This window comes from Scyliorhinus torazame, chromosome 13 (genome assembly GCF_047496885.1).
Source record: "Scyliorhinus torazame isolate Kashiwa2021f chromosome 13, sScyTor2.1, whole genome shotgun sequence".
NCBI lineage: Eukaryota > Metazoa > Chordata > Chondrichthyes > Carcharhiniformes > Scyliorhinidae > Scyliorhinus > Scyliorhinus torazame.
Genome location: NC_092719.1, coordinates 82,599,755 through 82,621,296, shown reverse-complemented (window position 1 = coordinate 82,621,296; position 21,542 = coordinate 82,599,755). Strand labels below are relative to the sequence as shown.

The 21,542-nt window shown below is 48.9% G+C and overlaps 1 protein-coding gene across 1 annotated transcript; it reads left to right on the top strand.

The window, feature by feature from the left end:
• The first annotated feature begins 8,043 nt into the window (after positions 1-8,043).
• ndufa12 (NADH:ubiquinone oxidoreductase subunit A12) lies at positions 8,044-20,200 on the top strand. Its single transcript, XM_072471883.1, has 4 exons — positions 8,044-8,222; positions 12,690-12,772; positions 17,042-17,129; positions 19,929-20,200. Exons 1-4 carry the CDS (start codon positions 8,134-8,136, stop codon positions 20,110-20,112), a joined length of 444 nt encoding a protein of 147 aa, XP_072327984.1. The 5' UTR covers positions 8,044-8,133; the 3' UTR covers positions 20,113-20,200.
• Positions 20,201-21,542: the final 1,342 nt, after the last annotated feature.

The window sequence follows — 21,542 nt, the reverse complement described above, 5'->3', positions numbered from 1 at the left end:
GCCATGCAAATTGCCCCTTAGTATCCAAAGATGTGCTGTTTAGGTGGGGTTACAGGGATTGGGCTTTGGTAGACTGCTTTCAGAGGTGGGCGCAGACTCGATGGACAGAATGGCCTCCTGCACTGTAGGGATTCTATGGAAACAAGGACATTATGAAACAAAATATGACCACAAGCCATGGAAGATGTTAGGGAAGGAGGTCAAAGAGGTAGTTTTTAAGGCAATAAATGAGTTGGAGAGGTTAGGGAGGAAACTCAAGGCTTGGGGTCCAAGTAGCTGAAGAAACAAATTTGAATGGTGGAAAATCCCACCCAATGACTTGGGTTTTCCCCAATATGTAAGGAAATTTCTGCTCATCTAGTACTGAATATTGGATGAGCATTCACAATTTAAAGTCACCGAGAGTTGGTGATGAGTTGGTAAAGCCAAGAGAGTTGGTGATGAGGTAGAGCAAGATGTTGTCATTGTACATGTGGAAGCTTATGTGTTTTCAGATGTGGCCAAGGGACAGCATGTAAACAAGAAATAGATGGTTAAGGATAGATCCTTGGAGGATACCAGAGGTAGCTACAGGAGTGGGAAGAAAAACGATTGTAGGTGATTCTCTGGAAAGAATGGAATTGCTCAAATGCAATCTTACCTGGCGGAATGTCAGTGGAGAGGTGTTGGAGGAGGATGCTGTGAACAACCATGTCAAAGGCTGCAGACAGGCCACGGAGGGAAAGTTTACCTTTGTTCACAGCCATATAGGATATCATTAGTGACTTTGATGAGAGCTGTTTTGGAACTGACCCGAGCAGAAAGTTGATTGGAGGAATTTGAACATGCAGTTCTGGGAAAGATGGGAACAGACTTGGCCAGCAATACAGTTCAAGGGACTTTGCAAAGGAAGGAAGGTTGGAATTGTGCTGGTAGTTTTCAAGGACAGAGGAGTTAACAATTACTTGTTTTGAAGAGTGGGTTGATGACAGCAACCAGAATAAGCAGCTCCAACAACCCAAGAAGCTCAACACTGTAGCCACCTAAAATGGCTGATTCCCGATTAATTTGGCCAAAACCCGATGTAAAATGGCTAACCGAAAAGGCTGATGGGAAAAGCAGCCAACGGCACAAACGGACATCTGCAGACAGAACAGCTCTGGGGAAGTCGGCCCAGATCGATACCTGCGACCATTAGCAGCACATCAACCCAGACATCTGCAGTTTAATCGGCTATCCCCGGGAACAATTTGCAACATATTAGCAATTGAATCCCGATCCAGACCTCGGCACCAGCACTGGCCGAGACAAAGAAAGGTGAACGACCACCCCCGATCAAGGAATCGCCCCATTATTGGAGCATATCGAACCCAGTGATTGGGAACAAGTCCAATCATTTGGGACCAGGGTCAAGGTCCGCCCCGAGAGGCGGGAAGCTCCTGGGACCTATAAAAGATAGGGGCCAAGTTCAGATCGACCCTTCTCTCCCTTCTCCTGCTCGCAACCTTCGCAAGAACCATCGACCAGCAACCATAAGTTTGACTCCAGCGATCGCTACCCGATAGAGACTCCTAGCCATCGACTGTATCAGCCTTGAATCCCGCAGGCCAGACCCAATTCGATAAGCCATTTGTTTCCCTGACCTAGTGGCCATTCCCAAAAGTTAAGTATTGGCCAGTAGTGGTAGGTAGTATAGAAAGTAGGATTACTGTATAAGTATTTATTGCTGTATATAATAAATGACCGTTGATTTTAATCTTACTAAGCTGTCTTATTAATCATAACTCGAGCTTGAACCACGTGGCGGTATCAGAAAGATACCTGGCGACTCGTGAGCAAAGTGACATAATTAGAGCTAATAAAACTAAGGCTAATAAGAGCAACAACACTGTCTAGGACAACGCTTGGGGAACTATCTGATAGTTTTTTTCTTAATTCTCATGGATGTGGCATCACTGGAAAAGCATTCCTAATTACCCTTGAACGTAACATTACAGAGAGCAGTAGTCAACCACATTGCTGTGGGTCTGGAATCAAATGTAGGCCAGACTCTAAGGATGGCCGAGTTCCTTCCCTGAAGGATATTTGTGATCAATATGAATGTTTGGGTAGCTCACCGGAAACAGATTTAAGCATAAATGGGTCATTTTCTGGTTGGCAAGGTGTGATGAGCCATGGAAATCAGTCCTGGGACCTCTAACATTTTCTATAAATGACTTGGTGAAGTGACTCAAGATATGGTTGCTAAATTTGCTGACAACACAAAGATAGGAAAGTAAGTTGTGAGGACATGAGGCTACAAAGGGATATAGAAGGTTAAGTGAGTGGGCAAAGATCTGGCAAATGTGGGCAAGTAGGAAATTGTCCCAATTTGGAAGGAAGATTGAAAAAGCAGCATATTATCTAGGTTGCAAAAGGGATGCAGGAGGATCTGGGTGTTTGAGTGTGTGAATCATAAAGGTTAGTATTCAGGTACAGCAAGTAATTAGGAAAACTAATAGATATTTATTTCATGAGGAATTGAATGCAAAAGTATGGGGCATTGGTGAAACCACAGCTTGGGTATAGTATACAGTATTGATCACCTTATTTAAGGAAGAATGTAAATGCATTGGAAGCAATTCAGACAAGGTTTACTGGAATAATACCTGAAATGTGAGGAAAGGTTGACAGGTTAGGCTTCTATCCACTAGGGCAGTATTTTCCAAACTTTTTTTCCCGGGATCCACTTTTACCACCAGCCGACCTTCACGACCGACTCTGGTTGACCTTTGGGACACGCCATTATTGCTTTCCTTTAATGTGACAGCTGAGCCTGCTTTGTTCTCACGATCTCACTTGCTTTGTCATTCAATGTTACATTTCTGCTGAGGACTTCAACTCACGATTTTAGTTCTCATTGCATCCTTTGAAAAAAATCAAGAGGTTTGTCCTCGAACTCGCCATGCTTAGTCTTCAAATGCCTTTGAAGTTTTGAGGGTTAAACTCATTTGCCAGTACTTCACTGCATATAACACACATGGACTTTGTATCCTGATTTACATTGGTACAATTAGCAAAAACCATACCTCAAGAAATCATCTTTATTCTGCTTTGTTCCCGATTTCAGTTTTTTAATGGGTTGTTCACAGAGGCCCTGGAGCTCTGTATACAGCTCACACAGCACTGCTTTGTCCTGCCAAGGACTTTACTGAGGCAGCTCTCTCCAGCAGATTCAGTTGTGAGATCCTGGCCTGTTTGTGTCTCTGGCCCTCTCTTTGTGATTACAAAATAATCCATCTTCGGTTATTCACACAGTCCTGTTGCTTGCTTGCTGGCAGCTATAATATTGAGTAATCTCTCCTCTAATTTTGTACCCAAAGCTGGCATTCTTTTTTTTAAATCTTTGAAACTGTATTTCCAACACCTGATATTTCAAATTTATGACTTAACTTCTGAAAATTAAGGCAATTTCAGTTGAACATGCGCATCCTTACATTTACACACAAACTTTGTTTTAAATATATTCCCATCTCTTTAGAAATTTAAACAAGTAGAGAAAAAAGTTAAATCTTGTTTTTAATTTACAAACTATGACTTGAGACGAGATGAGATACATTGTCAAACACACACAATGTCAAAATAATTCTTATTGGGTTCCACTGTATTGACCTATCCAAACATTCAATTCATCTCTTTCTCCATTCTCAAGAAAAGCACTTACTTCTGGTTTCCAGAGAGTGGTGACACAAAGTGATGATTGTGTAGGTTTCTTCCAGTGTTGACATGTGTCAACTTATTGACTGTCGTCATCTGGCTTCCCTCTCACTGTCCAGAAGCTGTTTCTGTCATCAGATGCATCCACCTCTGCTGAGCACTTCCCGACCATTACTTCATATCATGGGAGTGCAAGCAGACATACTGGACCATTGAGCAGCTTGACAATGGAGCTGCAGGTCACATACTGCCGATTGGTGGCGGGGGATGAGCTGAGCAATGTGCAGAGGGCAAGCCCTAGAGCAATGCTCCAAAGCACAGTTGCGCCCACCTGGCTGCCTATCACCCCCTGCTCCCCCCACCCCTCATGCAAGGGGACCAGCACACAGCCCAGCCTTGACCCGTTCCCTTGAACACTGCCGGGTACTGTCCGTGGCCGGCATTCTAAAAGCTGGTCACAGCCGTTGGACACTTTTTCCCGGTGATCAGGAAAACCACGGTCGACCACTCCATGACCCTCCCGACACCCGCGGGTCGAGACTCTGACTTTGAAAATCCCTGCGCTAGAGGGGAAGATGACTTGATTGAAACATAAAAGATCCTGAGGGGCATTGACAGGGTAGATGTGGAGAGGATGTTTCCTTTTGTAGGAGAATCTAGAACTAGGTCACCGTTCAAAAATAAGGGATTGATGGCGGCGTGGTGGCGCAGAGGTTAGCACTGCTGCCTCACAGCGCTGAGGACCTGGGTTCGATTCCAGCCCTGGGCCACTGTCTGCGTGTAGTTTGCACATTCTCCCAATATCTGCGTGGATCTTGCCCCCATACTAAAAGATATGCAGGGTAGGGTGGATTGACCATGCTAAATTGCCCCTTAATTGGAAACATTTAAAAAAAGGATTGGTTCATTGAGTACTGGGATAAGGAAAATTGTTTTTCTCAGAGGGTCCTGAGTCTTTGGAGCTCGCTTCCTCAAAACTAGTGGAAACAGAGTCTTTGAATATGTTTAAGGCAGAGGAAGATAGATTCTTGATGAGCAAGGCATTAAAAGTTATTAGGGTTAGGCAGGAATCTGGAGTTGAGGTTACAGTCCGATCAGCTCTGATCATATTGAATGGAAGAGCAGGCTCAAGGGGCCTACTCTGTTTCTATTACTGAACTAGCTTTGTATTCAAATTTATTAATTGAATTTAAATTCCACTAACTACCATGGGGGTTTTTAACCCATTGGACTCACAACATTAGGCTGGACCTCTGATTGCTAGTTCAGTGAGTGACATTACCATTACACCACTATCTTCCCTGTTACAAGTTAACAATGTCAAGTAACATACAAGGCTTTAATGAAGTTACTGTGAAAACCCCCTAGTCGCCACATTCTGGCACTGTTCGGGGAGGCGGTACAGGAATTGAACCTGCACTGCTGGTCTTGTTCTGCATTACAAGCCAGCTGTTTACCCCACTGTGCTAAACCAGCCCCAGTAAAGGTCAAAAGGGAATTAGACTGTTATCTGAAAAGGAAGACTGTGCAGGGTTACAGGGAGAAGTGAAGGAACAAAACTAGGTGAATTGTTCATTTGGAGAGCTGGTGCAGATACCATGGACCATTTGGCTTCCTTCTGCACTGTGCCAATTCTGTGATTCTGATAAATTAAAGCCAGGCGGCACAGTGGTTCCCACCTCAGAGACGGTAAAACTATCCTCCTCATTAGAGATAGCCCTTCCAGAGCCTAAATGCTTTCCCCTCAGACCACGCAATTTCCTTGTGGGCGCTGGAGGCGCGACCATCACCTGAACCCGAGGGTGTCCCAGGCCCGTGCCGCACGGCTGCCGGCCCAACCTGGGGGGCCGCCTTGCTATTTCTGCGGTCAAAACCAGCACTCCAGGCAGCGTTGCCCAGCTCAGAACGCGACTGCGGCAAGAAAGGACATTTTGCCAAAGTCTGCTTGGCCCCGACCAAAGTTCCAAAATCGCAGGCCCGATTCACAGGCCCGCAGCGTGGGCTGCGTGCCTGCCGGTAACGCCCCCCTTCTGACGCATCATCCCACCTCCATGCTATCCGTGGGGGCCGCCATCTTTAACCCTAACCAACAGGTGCAACTCATAGGGGCTGCCATCTTGGCCACCATCTTCAACGCCACCCGACACGTGCGACCGACAGGGGGCCGGCCATCTTCAACGCCACCCGACACGTGCGACCGACAGGGGCCGCCATCTTCAACGCCATCTTCAACGCCGCCCGACACGTGCGACCGACGGGGGCCGCCATCTTGGCCGCCATCTTCAACGCCACCCGACACGTGCGACCGACAGGGGCCGCCATCTTGGCCGCCATCTTCAACGCCGCCCGACACGTGCGACCGATGGGGGCCGTCATCTTGGGACCACCCCACTACCACCGACCACACCGGCTACCCGAAGCTTGGCGCTGTCACTCTCGACCAGACACGGCCCAAGCACCTCAAGAACACCCATGATGACCGTCCGGGTCAATGGGCACGAAACGCCCTGTCTGTTTGACTCTGGGAGCAATGGAGAGCTTCATCCATCCGGACATGGTAAGGCGCTGTTCCCTCCAGATTTCCCCCACATCCCAAACAATCTTGCTTGCGTCCGGATCACATTCAGTGCAGATCCGGGGGTACTGTGTCGCGAATCTCGCGATACAGGGCGCTGAGTACGCTGATTTTAAATTCTATGTCCTCCCCCATCTCTGCGCTCCTCTCGTTAGGACTAGATTTCCAGTGCAACCTCAGAAGCCTGACCCTGAAGTTCAGCAGACCCCTACCCCTCTCACCGTATGTAGCCTTGCGACCCTTAAGGTCACCCCTCCCTCGCTCTTCATGAACCTCACCTCCGACTGTAAACCCGTCGCCACCAGGAACAGGCGGTACAGTGCCCAGGACAGGACTATTAACAAGTCAGAGGTCCAGCGGCTCTTGAGGGAAGGGATCATCGAGGCCAGTAATAGCCCCTGGAGAGCCCAAGTGGTGGTCGTCAGGACCGGGGAAAAGAACCAGATGGTTGTAGACTACAGCCAGACCATAAATCGTTCCAAGCAACTCGATGCGTACCCCCTTCCCCACATAGCGGACATGGTTAATCAGATTGCACACTACCGGGTTTTCTCCACGGTAGATCTGAAGTCCGCATACCACCAGCTTCCGATCCACCTGGAAGACCGCCACTACACTGCCTTTGAGGCAGACGGCCGCCTCTTCTACTTCCTCAGGGTCCCCTTCGGCGTCACCAATGGGGTCTCGGTATTCCAAAGAACGATGGACCGAATGGTTGACCAGTACGGGCTGCAGGCCACGTTCCCGTACTTGGATGTCACCATCTGCGGCCATGATCAGCAGGACCACGACGCTAACCTTCAGAAATTCCTCCAAACCGCCCAAGCCCTCAATCTCACCGACAAGGAGAAATGCGTTTTCTGCAACCCGACTAGCCATCCTCAGCTATGTCGTGGAAAACGTTGTCCTAGGGCCCGACCTCGACCGCATGCGTCCCCTTCTGCAACCTCCCCTTCCCTACTGCCCCAAGGCCCTGAAAAGATGCCTGGGGTTCTTTTCATATTATGCCCAGTGGGTCCCCAACTATGCGGACAAAGCCTGTCCACTTATCAAAGCCACCATCTTTCCCCTGACAACTGAGGCCCGCCTGACCTTCAGCCGCATCAAGGCAGACATTACCAAGGCCGTGATGCACGCGGTGGACCAGTCCATCCCCTTCCAGGTGGAGAGCGTCGCGCCGGATGTCGCCTTGGCCGCCATCCTTAACCAGGCAGGCCCGTGGCCTTCTGTTCCCGTACCCTCAATGCCTCAGAGATTCGACTCTCCTCTGTCGAAAAGGAAGCTCAAGCCATTGTGGAAGCTGTGCAGCATTGGAGGCACTAGCTGACCGGTAGGAGGTTCACCCTCCTCACCGACCAACAATCGGTAGCCTTTATTTCTGCACTATGGGAATTCTATGGTTTTAGGAGGTAAGAGCCACATTGGACTTTAAACATTTACTTTGTTCCTCCCCTCTGTAGATGCTACCAGCCCTGCTGAGTACTTCCAGCACTTTCTTCAGGTCTCCAGTATCGGCAGTTTGCTCTTATCAATAGACATCTCTATCATGTGCAGCATTAACACCGGCATAGATCTTTACTGTAAATTCTAATCTTTCCAATAATATTGCTCGTGTCAGCTGACCGCGGGTGGCGCAGTCGGATGGTCCTTTCAGCTGGCGGCGCTGTTGGGCTGTGCTGTCAGCTGGCCGCGGGTGGCGCTGTTGGGCTGTGCTGTCAGCTGGCCGCGGGTGGCGCTGTTGGGCTGTGTTGTCAGCTGATCGCGGGTGGCGCAGTCGGATGGTCCTTTCAGCTGGCGGCGCGGTTGGGCTGTGCTGTCAGCTGGCCGCGGGTGGCGCTGTTGGGCTGTGCTGTCAGCGAGTGGCACAATCGGGCCGCTGAAAAATGGCGGACATTCTCCCTGTGCTTAGACGGGGTTGGACTCAGTTTTGGGATCACGGTGGGATCCAAGGCGCCTTCTGGAAGCTCTTGAGGTGAGAACAGAGGAAGGGGAGAGACTGAGCTCGAAGCAGATGAGTTTTGATGCCTTGTAGGAACTTGGGGCGACGGTGGGATAGAGACAGTGTCACCCTGAGGTGGTGGGCGGGGGGAAAGAGAGGCAGGGTCACCCTGAGGTGGTGGGTGGGGGAAAGAGGGGCGAGGCAGGGCCGGGGGGGGGGGGGGGGAGAGAGGGGCCGGGGGGGGGGGGGGGGGGAGAGAGGGGCCGGGGGGGGGGGGGGGGGAGAGAGGGGCAGGGCCGGGGGGGAGAGAGGGGCAGGGCCGGGGGGGAGAGAGGGGCAGGGCCGGGGGGGGGGGGGAGGAGAGAGGGGCAGGGCCGGGGGGGGGGGGGGGGGAGAGAGGGGCAGGGCCGGGGGGGGTGGGGGGGGGGAGAGAGGGGCAGGGCCGGGGGGGGGGGGGGGGGAGAGAGGGGCAGGGCCGGGGGGGGGGGGGGGGGAGAGAGGGGCAGGGCCGGGGGGGGGGGGGGAGAGAGGGGCAGGGCCGGGGGGGGGGGGGGGAGAGAGGGGCAGGGCCGGGGGGGGGGGGGAGAGAGGGGCAGGGCCGGGGGGGGGGGAAAGAGGGTCATCCTGAGGTGAGGTGGAGATGGGGACTCCCTGAGGTGAGGTGGAGATGGGGACTCCCTGAGGTGAGGTGGAGATGGGGACTCCTGAGGTGAGGTGGAGATGGGGACTCCCTGAGGTGGAGGTGGAGATGGGGACTCCCTGAGGTGAGGTGGAGATGGGGGACTCCCTGAGGTGAGGTGGAGATGGGGACTCCCTGAGGTGAGGTGGAGATGGGGACTCCCTGAGGTGAGGTGGAGATGGGGACTCCCTGAGGTGAGGTGGAGATGGGGACTCCTGAGGTGAGGTGGAGATGGGGACTCCCTGAGGTGAGGTGGAGATGGGGACTCCCTGAGGTGAGGTGGAGATGGGGACTCCTGAGGTGAGGTGGAGATGGGGACTCCCTGAGGTGAGGTGGAGATGGGGACTCCCTGAGGTGAGGTGGAGATGGGGACTCCCTGAGGTGAGGTGGAGATGGGGACTCCCTGAGGTCGAGGTGGAGATGGGGACTCCCTGAGGTGAGGTGGAGATGGGGACTCCCTGAGGTGAGGTGGAGATGGGGACTCCTGAGGTGAGGTGGAGATGGGACTCCCTGAGGTGAGGTGGAGATGGGGACTCCCTGAGGTGAGGTGGAGATGGGGACTGAGCCACCCTGAGGTGAGGTGTGCGAGTCACTCAGCAATTGAGTTGAGGGAGAGACAGAAACAGCCGGAATACAGTGTGAGGAACGGGGAAGGGATAAAGGGAACACACAACAGAGAGACAGCGAGTACAAACTAATAAACAAGGAGAGGTTTGGATGGAAAGGACAGAAATAACACTGGCTTTCAGATGAGAACAAAGCTGAAACTCACAAAAGTGACGACGGTAATAGAAATATTCCAGAATCTCAAATTGGAAAGTGAAATTGAAGCATGAAAATTAACGTTCAAGAGTAAACGGATGAAGACATTTCGGTATCAAATATTTGCACATTTGAAACTGATGGAAAGTATTTCAAATCGAATTTCCTATCCAGGTGAAAACCTGGAACTCCCTCCATAACGCCGTGGGTGTACATGCACCACAGAATTGCATTGGGGTTCAAGGAAAAATATTGCCTCATCTTTCATTTTTCTTAATGTACAATGATTTGATTTGATTTGATTGTCACAAGTACCGAAGTACAGTGAAAAGTATTTTTCTGCGGCCAAGGGAACGTACACAGTACGTACATAGTGGACAAAAACAATAATCAACAGAGTATATTGACAAATGGTACATCGACAAACAGTGATTGGAACAAGGGGCTAAACAAAGCAAATATATGAGCAAGAGCAGCATAGGGCATCGTGAATAGAGTTCTTACAGATAACAGATCAGTCCGAGGAGGAGTCGTTGAGGAGTTTTGTAGCTGTGGGGAAGAAGCTATTCCTGTGTCTGGATGTGCGGGCCTTCAGACTTCTGTACCTTCTGCCTGATGGAAGGGTCTGGAAGAAGGCAATGCCTGGGTGGGAGGGGACTCTGATAATGCTGTCTGCCTTCCTGAGACAGCGGGAGGTGTTTCCAGAATCAGTGTGAGGGTGGCAAGCTTGTGTGATGCGTTGGGCTGAGTTCACCACACTCTGTAGTTTCTTGCAATCTTGGACTGAGCAGATGCCATACCAAGCTGTGATGCAGCCGGATGGGATGATCTCTATGCACATTTGCAGAAGTTTGTGAGAGTTGATGCAGACATGTCGAATTTCTTTAGCTACTGTAGGAAGTAGAGACGTTTGTTGGGCTTTCTTGACTGTTGCATCAACGTGAGTGGACCAGGCCAGACTGTTGGTGATGGTGACCCCCAGGCACTTAAAGCTATCGACCATCTCCACTTTGGAGCAATTGATGCAGACGGGAATGTGAGTCGTGCTATGCTTCCTGAAGTCGATGATCAGTTCCTTGGTCTTTCCGACATTTAGAGAGAGGTTGTTTTCGGTACACCATGCAACCAAGTGATTTATCTCCCGTCTGATTCGTCGTTGTTTGAGATACGGCCCACTACAGCCTGGTCATCCACAGACTTATAGATTGAATTGGAGTTAAATCTTGCCACACATTCATGTGTGTATAGGGAGTACAGTAGCGGACTGAGCACACATCCTTGCGGGGCCCTGGTGTTGAGGACACACCCATACCCACTATTACAGCCTCAGAGGTAAGAGCTGCCTTCTTGAAAGTGAATCCGCGGAAAGCGACGGGCCCCGACGGAGTCCCTGGGCGAGCACTCCGAGCCTGCACAGACCATCTGGTGAGTGTATTTGTAGATATCTTCAACACCTCACTCCTCCACTCAGATCCCCACCTCCTTCAAGAAGACCACCATAATGTTGCCTATCCTGACAGATTGCGATTTGTTGGTGAGGAAGTCAAGTATCCAGCTGTACAGGGGGGAGGGTCAAGTCCAAGATTGCAGAATTTGATTATTAGTCTTGTCGGGATAATGGTGTTGAAGGCGGAGCTGTAGTCTATGAACAGCAGTCTTACATAGGTGTCCTTGTTGTCGAGGTGTTCAAGTGTTGATTGTAGAGCCAGGGAGATAGTATCTGCTGTGGACCGGTTGCGGTGATAGGCAAACTGCAGTGGATCGAGACCGTCTGGGAGGCTGGCGTTGATCCATCTCATGACTAGCCGCTCGAAGCATTTCATGACAACAGACGTCAGGGCCATCAGTCGGTAGTCATTGAGGCAGGCTACCTTGTTCTTCTTTGATACTGGTATTATGGTGGTCGTCTTGAAGGAGGTGGGGATCTGAGTGGAGGAGTGAGGTGTTGAAGATATCTACAAATACACTCGCCAGATGGTCTGCGCAGGCTCGGAGTGCTCGACCAGGGACTCCGTCGGGGCCCGTCGCTTTCCGCGGATTCACTTCCAAGAAGGCAGCTCTTACCTCTGAGGCTGTAATAGTGGGTATGGGTGTGTCCAGGACTTGTGGGGCGGGTGGCACTGATGCATTGGCTGACTGCTCAAAGCAGGCATAGAACTTGTTCAGATCATTAGGTAGGGATGCTCCAGCCCCAAATATTCCGCCTGGCCTTGCTTTGTAGCCTGCGATCTTGTGTAGGCCCTGCCGTAGTCATCGTGGGTTACTGTCGTTGGCCTGGGACTCTAGTTTGATGTGGTATTGTCTTTTTGCAATGTACATGAATTTGCATCACCCATGATGTGATTAATTGAATATGGGGTGTAACATCAGTTCAGTTCACAAGCAGCTAATATCCCACTGCATTCTCATTGTAACCATTGCTTGTAGGTGTGGCACAGTGGTTAGCACTGCTGCCTCACAGCCCCAAGGACCCGGGTTCAATTCCGGCCTTGGGTGACTGTGTGGAGTCTGCACGTTCTCCACGTGGCTGCATGGGTTTCCTCTGGGTGCTCCGGTTTCCTCCCACAGTCCAAAAATGTACAGGTTAGATGAGGTTTGGGATTACAAGGATGAACCGGGTGGGAGGTGGGCCTAGGTGGAGTCTTTCGCAAGGTTGGTGCAGAATTGATGGGCCAAATGGCCTCCTTCTGCTCTGTAGGAATTCTATTCTGTGGATTGTATGTCATACACACGGTTTTCGTATTTTACAGGAAAGTCAACTGAATTATAGCATGTAATCACAAGAAGATAACAGTATAATTCCAGAAATCCAAGGTCATCTGAAGGACTTTCAGCCCCGAAGCCTCAATCACAGGGTTGTATTTAATTATTTGCCCCGTCAGATCCTTTTGGGGGAGGGGTGGTCCAGTATTTTTTAAAGCCTGTTTGCCAGCTTTTCAGGTGGCTGTACACTGGCATATCTAATTATAGAACAATTTGATAAGTTCCTCATGTCGTTAAATACCTGTGTGAATGTTGACACCTCTGCCATATATCATCAATGGGCTCCTCTTTTCCAGAACAAGTGAGCTCAAAACTGGGAAATATGTTGGTGAAGACAAGTATGGTAACAAATATTATGAAGACAAACGATACTTCTTTGGTAGGCACCAGTTTATTGATCAGTGAAGTTGGTGTTTAATTGCAGTAAATATCCTGTTTACATCAGTCTTGATTCAATAATGGCTTTTTTGCTTCTTGGTCAGCAGTCCCACTTCAGATATTTCAGCCCATAATCCAGGTTAACACTTCTCCAGTGCAGTGATGAGGGGGGAGTTCTGCACTGTCACTTTGTCCAGTTCACACTGTAATGTGAGGTCACTGTTCCGTTCACACTGTGTAATGTGAGGTCACTCTGTCCTGTTCACACTGTGAACTGTGAGGTCACTCTGTCCCTTTCACACTGTAATGGGAGTTCACACTGTGTAATGTGAGGTCACACTGTGTAATATGAGGTAACTGTCCTGTTCACTGTGTAATGTGAGGTCACTCTGTCCCTTTCACACTGTAATGTGAGTTCACACTGTGTAATGTGAGTTCACACTGTGTAATGTGAGTTCACACTGTGTAATGTGAGGTAACTCTGTCCTGTTCACACTGTGTACTGTGAGGTCACTCTGTCCCTTTCACACTGTAATGTGAGTTCACACTGTGTAATGTGAGGTCACACTGTGTAATGTGAGGTAACTCTGTCTTGTTCACACTGTGTACTGTGAGGTCAATGTCCCTTTCACACTGTGTAATGTGAGGTCACACTGTGTAATGTGAGGTCACACTGTGTAATGTGAGGTCACACTGTCCTGTTCACACTGTGTACTGTGAGGTCACTCTGTCCCTTTCACACTGTAATGTGAGGTCACCTGTCTCGGTCACACCGTGTAATGTGAAGTCAGTCTGTTCCGTCCACACTGCAATGTGAGGTCACTCTGTTCCGTTCGCACTGTAATGTGAAGTCACTCTGTCCCGTTCACCCTGTAATTTGAGGTCAATCTGTCCCCTTCACACTGTAATGTGAGTTCACACTGTGTAATGTGAGTTCACACTGTGTAATGTGAGGTAACTCTGTCCTGTTCACACTGTGTACTGTGAGGTCACTCTGTCCCTTTCACACTGTAATGTGAGTTCACACTGTGTAATGTGAGGTCACACTGTGTAATGTGAGGTAACTCTGTCTTGTTCACACTGTGTACTGTGAGGTCAATGTCCCTTTCACACTGTGTAATGTGAGGTCACACTGTGTAATGTGAGGTCACACTGTGTAATGTGAGGTCACACTGTCCTGTTCACACTGTGTACTGTGAGGTCACTCTGTCCCTTTCACACTGTAATGTGAGGTCACCTGTCTCGGTCACACCGTGTAATGTGAAGTCAGTCTGTTCCGTCCACACTGCAATGTGAGGTCACTCTGTTCCGTTCGCACTGTAATGTGAAGTCACTCTGTCCCGTTCACCCTGTAATTTGAGGTCAATCTGTCCCCTTCACACTGTAATGTGAGGTCACCTGTCCTGTTCACACTGTAATTTGAGGTCACTCTGTCCCCTTCACACTGTAATGTGAGGTCACTCTGTCCCATTTTTGGTCCTCACCTATCACCCACAGGACACAGTCCTCAAATTGTGAAGCCAACACCTTTGCCAACAACTTAGCATCCAGATCTAGCAACGATATCGGACGGTAGGATCCACGCTGCTCCAGATCCTTATTTTCCTTCAGTATCAGGGAGATGCACGCCTGCAATAGCGTGTGTGTGTGTGTGAGGGTGGGGGTGGGGTGGGGGGGTTGAGCGCTCCCCCTTCTCCCTAGCCTCATTATATGTCTTCACCAGCAGCAGCCCCAGATCTCCCCCCACCCCCCCCCAACGTTTTATAAAACTCCACTGGGAACGTGCACGGGGCCTTCCCTGCCCGCATCGCCCCTATACTCTCCATCACCCTCTTCAATCCAATGGGTGCCCCCAATCCCTGCACCAGCTGCTCGCCCACCCTGGGAAACTCCAACCGATCCAGGAATAGCCACATTCCCACACCCGCTCGCACACCTCCTCATCCGCCAGCAACCCCACATCCAGCCTCCACTGCAGGCGCTGCTCCTCCCCGCCCTGTCCACTCGCAAATCCACCCAGTGCGGTGCGTGGTCTGAAACCGCAATCTCCAAATACTCCGAGTCGACCAGCAGCTCCTTCGCCACCGCCGACACATTTCCCAACCTCGAACACGCCCGGTTCAATGACCATGTTAAAACCTTCCCCACCCTGGTGATCAGCCGGAGCAAGTCCATGTCAGGAATATTTCCCAGTACCCACCTCATAAACTCCACATCATCCCAGTTTGGGACATAAACGTTTACCAAAACCACCGGCATCCCCTCCAGCTTCCCACTCACCATCACAACCCTCCCCCCCGCCCGAATCTGTCACTATGTTCCCCATCTCTAATGCCACCCGCTTGTTTACCAGCACCGCCACCCCTTCATCTTCATGCCCCATCCGGAATGGAACACAGACCTACCCCTCCTTTCGTCAGCCTTATCTGATCCCCTATCTTCAAATGCGTCTCTTGTTGAAAAGCCACGTCTGCCTTCAGACTCCTCAGGTGCGTGAACACACGTGACCGTTTGACCAGGCCATCAGACCCCTCACGTTCCACGTGACCAGCCTGGTTGGGAGGCTCCCTATATCCCATTTTGGGCCGGCCCGTGTCACGTGACCCGACCCACCCTTGGTTGGCCACTGTCATAGCTCCTTTTCGAATAGCGCCACATGACCATATCTTTGTCAGCACGCCCCCCCCCCCCCCCCCCCCCAAACCAAACAACAACCCCAAGCCCCTGTCCTACACCAATCACTGCCCACTGAGCTCCCGTTAATTAACCCGCCCAGCTAGCATGGCAGCCCCCGCCCATGGCCTCACAACCTTCCAGCCCCTCTCCCCACCGTCCCTTGGGAAACAATGGAACAGAAAAAGGTGCACTCAGCCTTATAACTCCCCATGCACCTGTCCACCAAGCTCAACAAAGCATCTCAATGGAGAAAAGACCCTTCAAAAACCACCAAAAGGAAACACCTCCTCACACCACCTCCAAAGTTCAACGTCCTCCTCCTGCCAGTCCATTGTCTTTCAAAAATTCCATCGCCTCCTCTGCTGTACCAAAATAGTATTCTCAATTCTGGAGAGTCACTCAGAGGCAGGCCGGGTACAGCGCTCCAAACCTCACCCCCTCCTTGAAGAGGGCAGACTTGACCCGGTTAAACCCAGCCTACCTCCTCACCAGCTCTGCGTCCAGGTCCAGGTACACCTGCAGCTCGTTCCCTTTCCCGGTGTACTTCCTCGTCTGCCTCACCCACCACAGAATCTTCTCCTTGTCCAAGAAGCGGTGTAACCGCATCACCATCGCCCTCGGCGGCTTACCCGTCTGCGACCTCCTCATCAGCGTCCTGTGTGCTCGGTCGACCTCCAGAGGACAGTCAAAGGCCCCTCCCCCATCAACATTGCCAATCTTGGCCACGTACGTGCCGACCTCCGCTCCTTTGATGCCTTCAGGCATCCCCATGATCCGCAAGTTTTGCCTTCTGGTGTACTCAAGATCCTCCACCTTCACCTTCGGCCTCTTTGGGTCTCCCACATCACCCCCATCTCAGCTGCCAATGAGGCCAACTGCTCCCTGTGCTTCCCCCCTGCCTCCTCCACTTTTGGGACCGCCTGACTCTGGGACTCCAGCTTCTGCCCCACACGATCAATCCCTGCTTTGAGCGGCTCTACCACTTTGACTAGGTCCTCCAGGACTTCCCTTTGCTACTGGCTGAACTCATTTCAGAATCAGCTGCTCCATTGGCCACTGGGCGGGTCCTTTACCCTCCGCCATCTTGACCTGTGGCGCATGAAGATTCACCTGCCCCACCAGATCCCTTCTTCTCAACCCACTCCTGATCCGTGGATCCATTCACCAGCTGCACCAGACGAGTCACACTTTCTCCTGGTATTCCTACACCTTTTTCCATCCAAACTTCCATCCTACGAATGGGGAAAGGACCAAAGAAACCCACTTTGAGGGGGAGCTGCCAAATGTGTGACCGCTCACGCCATGGCTGCCACCAGAAGTCAGAGATTTACTGATTTTTGTCCCTAGTTTTGCAATATGCTGTCTTCCGTTTAATCCGCCTGTTTGTTTCCTTGCCTGCTGAACCTTTGTTGTGATGATTCTCAAGGGCAATGCAGCAGTGGTGATATCTTCTAGGGTCTCTAATCAATACTGTTGGGCTGTGAGGGAGAAATCTGCACATCGGGGTTGAATCAGTATATTCATCAATGATAGAGAAGGTTGATTAGTTTGTCTGTGATATTTTGTTGATGATATCAATGGTTTCAATTTCTAGGTCGACATAGATGGGTCGAATATACCAGTGAGATGAATGGGAAGAACACATTTTGGGAAGTAGATGGGAGTATGGTCCCTCCAGAATGGTAAACCTCATATTTAGGACTTGTTTTTGCAACTGTGGGAATGCTTACTTCAAAGTGCTTGCTTTGTTATCTAACATTGGGGTAGCTTGGTTGAATGATTCACTCACATCACACATACTTAACATACACACTCGCGCACACACAAACATTTGCTTGCTTGCACAAATGCTCAATCGCATGTGCCCCCTCACACTTAATCGTGCACGCCCGCTCAATCATGTGCACCAACACGATGAATCACACGCAATGTGCGCTGAATGGTTAAAATAAATAATTATATCAACCTTTTATGACACCTTAATTACACCTTTAGTAGACATACTGCCTGTATGTATTTTAAACCAGGCATTTTTAGTAATATTACTGCCACAAAAATACTGTTTCTAAATTCATCACACTTAATTTAGAGGCAGCTTTTAATCATCTTTGTACCTATACCCCAGGCTCTCACTGGTGAAGGCCAAGCTTCCTTTTTTTTCCTCTCTCTCTTTACCAAAATGTGCTATTTCACATTTGTCTATTGCATTCAACATCACTGCAAAGTATGTCACGTATCAGCTGTGATGCTTCTTATTTCTTCAGTTTGTATCTCTGCTGCTATTTTGCTGTTTGAACTAATTTGCCCAGCTTCAATCAACAACTTTCCATGATGGCGGATGCCCCTGCGGAACTTTGCACATGAGAAGATAAATAATAGAAGCAGGAGTAGGCCATTTGGCCTCTCGAGACAGCTCTACCATTTAATAAAATCCGCGGCTAATTTTCTGTCTCAACACCACCTACCCACACAATCCCCATATCCCTTCATTTCCTCAGTACTCAAAAATATATTGATCTTAACACATCTCATAATGGCACTTTGTATCTGTATGGGCACATGTAAATTTTTTTAATACTTTTCACTGTTAGGCCAATATGTGTATCGTCATTTGTTAAGATTGTGGATGCATGAAATGGTGATTTAGCAGATTCAATTGACGCTATTTCAATGAATCAGCACAAGGATAGGTTGAATGACCTCCTGTCTCTTTTTAGTAGTAATATTGCTTAAGCTGTTCATCTGTTACTCATCAGAACCAACACAAGAAGCCAAATTTTAAACCATCACAATAATTTATACTCCAAGAGAAAAAGGAGGAGCACAAATCCTAAATGACCAACCCCGTTATCCTGACACTGTACCCCTGTGTTCTATATTTCCCAGCCAGAGAAACCACTCTTCAGCGTCTTCCCTGTCAGGCACCCTTTGGAATCATACATGTTTCAATGAGGTCACCGCTCATTCTTCTAAACTCCAGAGAATATAGACCCATTTAACTCAGATTTTCATCATTAGGCAATTCTCTCACCCCAGAAACGCATCTATTGAACCTTCGCTGTACTGCATCCAGGATAAGTATATTCTCTTTTAGTGTGGGAATCAAGACTGCACTGCACTCTAAATATGGCCTCTTCAAAGGCCTAGACAATTTTAACAAGACCTCCTTATCCTTCTACTGCAATTGACTGCAGTAAAGGCCAACATGCCATTTGCCATCCTGATTGCTTGCTGTGTTTCCTGCATGCTAATTTTGTGTTCCTTGTGACAAGTGCACTCTGTCAAGATAGCAAAATAATTTTTAATAAATTCTGCTTTTCTATTCTTGCGACCAAGTGAATAACCTCTCACTTCCCCACATTTACTCCATCTGCCACCTTGTCTCCCACTCACTTAACCTGTCCATGTTTCTTTGCAGCCTCTGTGTCCTCCACATATCTTGCATTTGTATCTAGCTTTGTTGTTTAAAATATTAAATATAGATTGTAGCTAGCTGAGGCCCCAGCACTGATCCTTGTGGCACTCCAGTAGCCACAGTCTGAATATACTTCTTTTGGCAGTATTCTGTGCTTCCTGTCTGTTAAGCGATCCTTCATTGATCCCAATATATTACCTTCAAATCATGTATTTTGTGTGACACCTCATCAAATGCCTGTATACCACACCTCCTGGTTCCTCTTTATCTTGCCTACATTACATCGTCAAAGAACTCTTAATAGATCTGTCAAACACTATTTCCCTTTTGTAAATCCATGCTGACTTTGACCATACTGTGATTTTCCAAGTACATTGTTAAGACTTTCTTGTTAATAAGTTCAAATATTTTCCCAACCGCTGATAGGCCTATATTTCTCTGGATTCTCTCCCCCTCTCTCCTTTCTTGAATAGTGATGTTGCATCTGCTCACTTCCAATCCAATGGGACGATTCAGCTCCACACTATGGTGATTATGAAAGGAGTTAAACTGTACACGGGCTTAGGGACAATTTACCCTTGTTGGGTTGGATCATTTATCTTACCTTGGTAGGATGATGGTGATTCAATTGACTCTATGATGACGGTGATAACATCACAAGGTGGGTGCATTCACATTTCCATTCACAAAAGCCAGTGCTTTTGTTTTGTGATTTGGGGGTCTTGTATCTAGCTGTAGAATATGGTTGCTGATTGTTCTGTCCTTTCTGAAAATGAAATGAAATGAAAATCGCTTATTGTCACAAGTAGGCTTCAAATGAAGTTACTGTGAAAAGCCCCTAGTCGCCACATTCCGGCGCCTGTTCAGGGAGGCTGTTACGGGAATTGAACCGTGCTGCTGGCCTGCCTTGGTCTGCTTTCAAAGCCAACGATTTAGCCCTGTGCTAAACAGCCTCTAGGCTGTTTTCCACTTCTCTATGTGGAAACCACACCCAAGCACAGCTTAGTGTTTTTGAAGTTTCTGCGATGGTCATTTTGTTCTTTCTTATCCTCCATGACTACCTTAGGCATTGCTGGCTTCATTGCACTACTGAGAATCCTCCCAGCACACACCCTCCTGTCGACCGGAAATTTATCTGGAAGACTCATCAGTTTAACGTGAGTGGTACACCGGAGCAGTACGTACCTTACTCAACTACCCGCAAGAAGATTCACGAGTGGGTCCCACCACAAACCAGCGCAAATGAGTAGGCACTGGCGCAACCTTTACTGTAACTTATATTTTCCATTTTGACTTTCTCTGTATGGACAACGAACACCAATAAAATTATACAATGCATATTTTCCTTGAAATTATCATTTTACAGATTGGCATACGCCTGTTTTCATTAGAGTTTGTTTTAAAAACTGGGTGTGGTTATGCAGTCAGAACAAGGTAATATTTGGTCCATTGTAATTAAAAAATATATCTATTCCTAATATAATGGAGGTTTGTAACGCAGAACCTTTCACCTTAAGATGTCCCACAGCTAGTAAATGGTATTTACAGTGTAGTCACTGTTGAAATGTAGGAATATTTAGGCAGCCAATTTGCACAGCAAGCTCCCACGACCAGATAACATATTTTGGTGCTTGAGGAATGAATACTGACCAGGGTGGCACAGTGAGACAGTGGTTAGCACTGCTGCCTCACAGCGCAGGGATCCGGGTTCAATTCTGGCCTTGGGTCACTCTGTATTGGTTTCCTCCAGGGGCTCCCACAGTCCAAAGATGTGCAGATTAGGCGGATTGGCCATGCTAAATTGCCCCTTAGTACCCAAAATGTTAGATGGAGTTATGGGGTTGGGGTGGGGGCATGGGCCTAGGTAGAGAGTTCTTTCAGAGGGTCGGTGCAGACTCGATGGGCTGAATGGCCTCTCTGCACTGTAGGGATTCTAGGACAGCAGGGGAATTCACCCTGGTATCCCTGCCAATATTTACTGCTCACATCACAGAAACAGATCATTATCACTGTGAGAGTTTGCTGAGAGCAATTTGCCTGTCCTCTTACAACAGGGCTTGTGCAGACTCGATGGGTCAAATGGCCTCCTGCACTAGAGGGATTCTATTCTCTATGAACAGTGGATACAAAAAGTACTAAATTGGCTGTAAAGCACTTGAGATGTCTGGTGGTCATGAATAGTGCTACATAAATACAAGTCCTTTTGTTTTTTTTCAAAAGGTACCAAACCATCCCATCTACAAACTGAATATTATTTCTAGATGAATACGATTGAGAAAGAGAAGTTATGCAAAACTTGTACCGAGCCGAGTTCAGACCACACTTCCAAAATGACTGGCATAGTCAGCTCTTGTCACTATAATATAACAAGGATGTTTTTTTTAATTCATTCATGGAACGTTGGCATTGCTGGCTTTTATTACCCACCCCTAATTGCCATTGGACTGAGGCCAGTCCAGAGGACATTTAAGTGTCAACCACATTGCTGTGGATCTAGAGTCACATGTAAGGAGAGCAGACTTCCTTCCCTGTCGCAACAATTGTGGTAATATGCCTGTGGGCAATATCATAGATGGATGGTGTGCGACCTCCGACCAGTAGGTGGCAGTGCAGACGCACCATGCAGTATCAAGACCATGGTCATGTGACCAGCAACTCCCACATATGTGGAGACACATCG

What these genes read in the sequence shown, in the direction of transcription:
- ndufa12 (XM_072471883.1), top strand. Translation starts at nt 8,134, where the DNA reads ATGGCGGACATTCTCCCTGTGCTTAGACGGGGTTGGACTCAGTTTTGG. An exon ending in AGACAAACGATACTTCTTTG is followed by an intron (nt 12,773 to 17,041) that starts GTAGGCACCAGT and finishes TTCAATTTCTAG; the next exon opens with GTCGACATAGATGGGTCGAA. An exon ending in AGTATGGTCCCTCCAGAATG is followed by an intron (nt 17,130 to 19,928) that starts GTAAACCTCATA and finishes TGACTACCTTAG; the next exon opens with GCATTGCTGGCTTCATTGCA.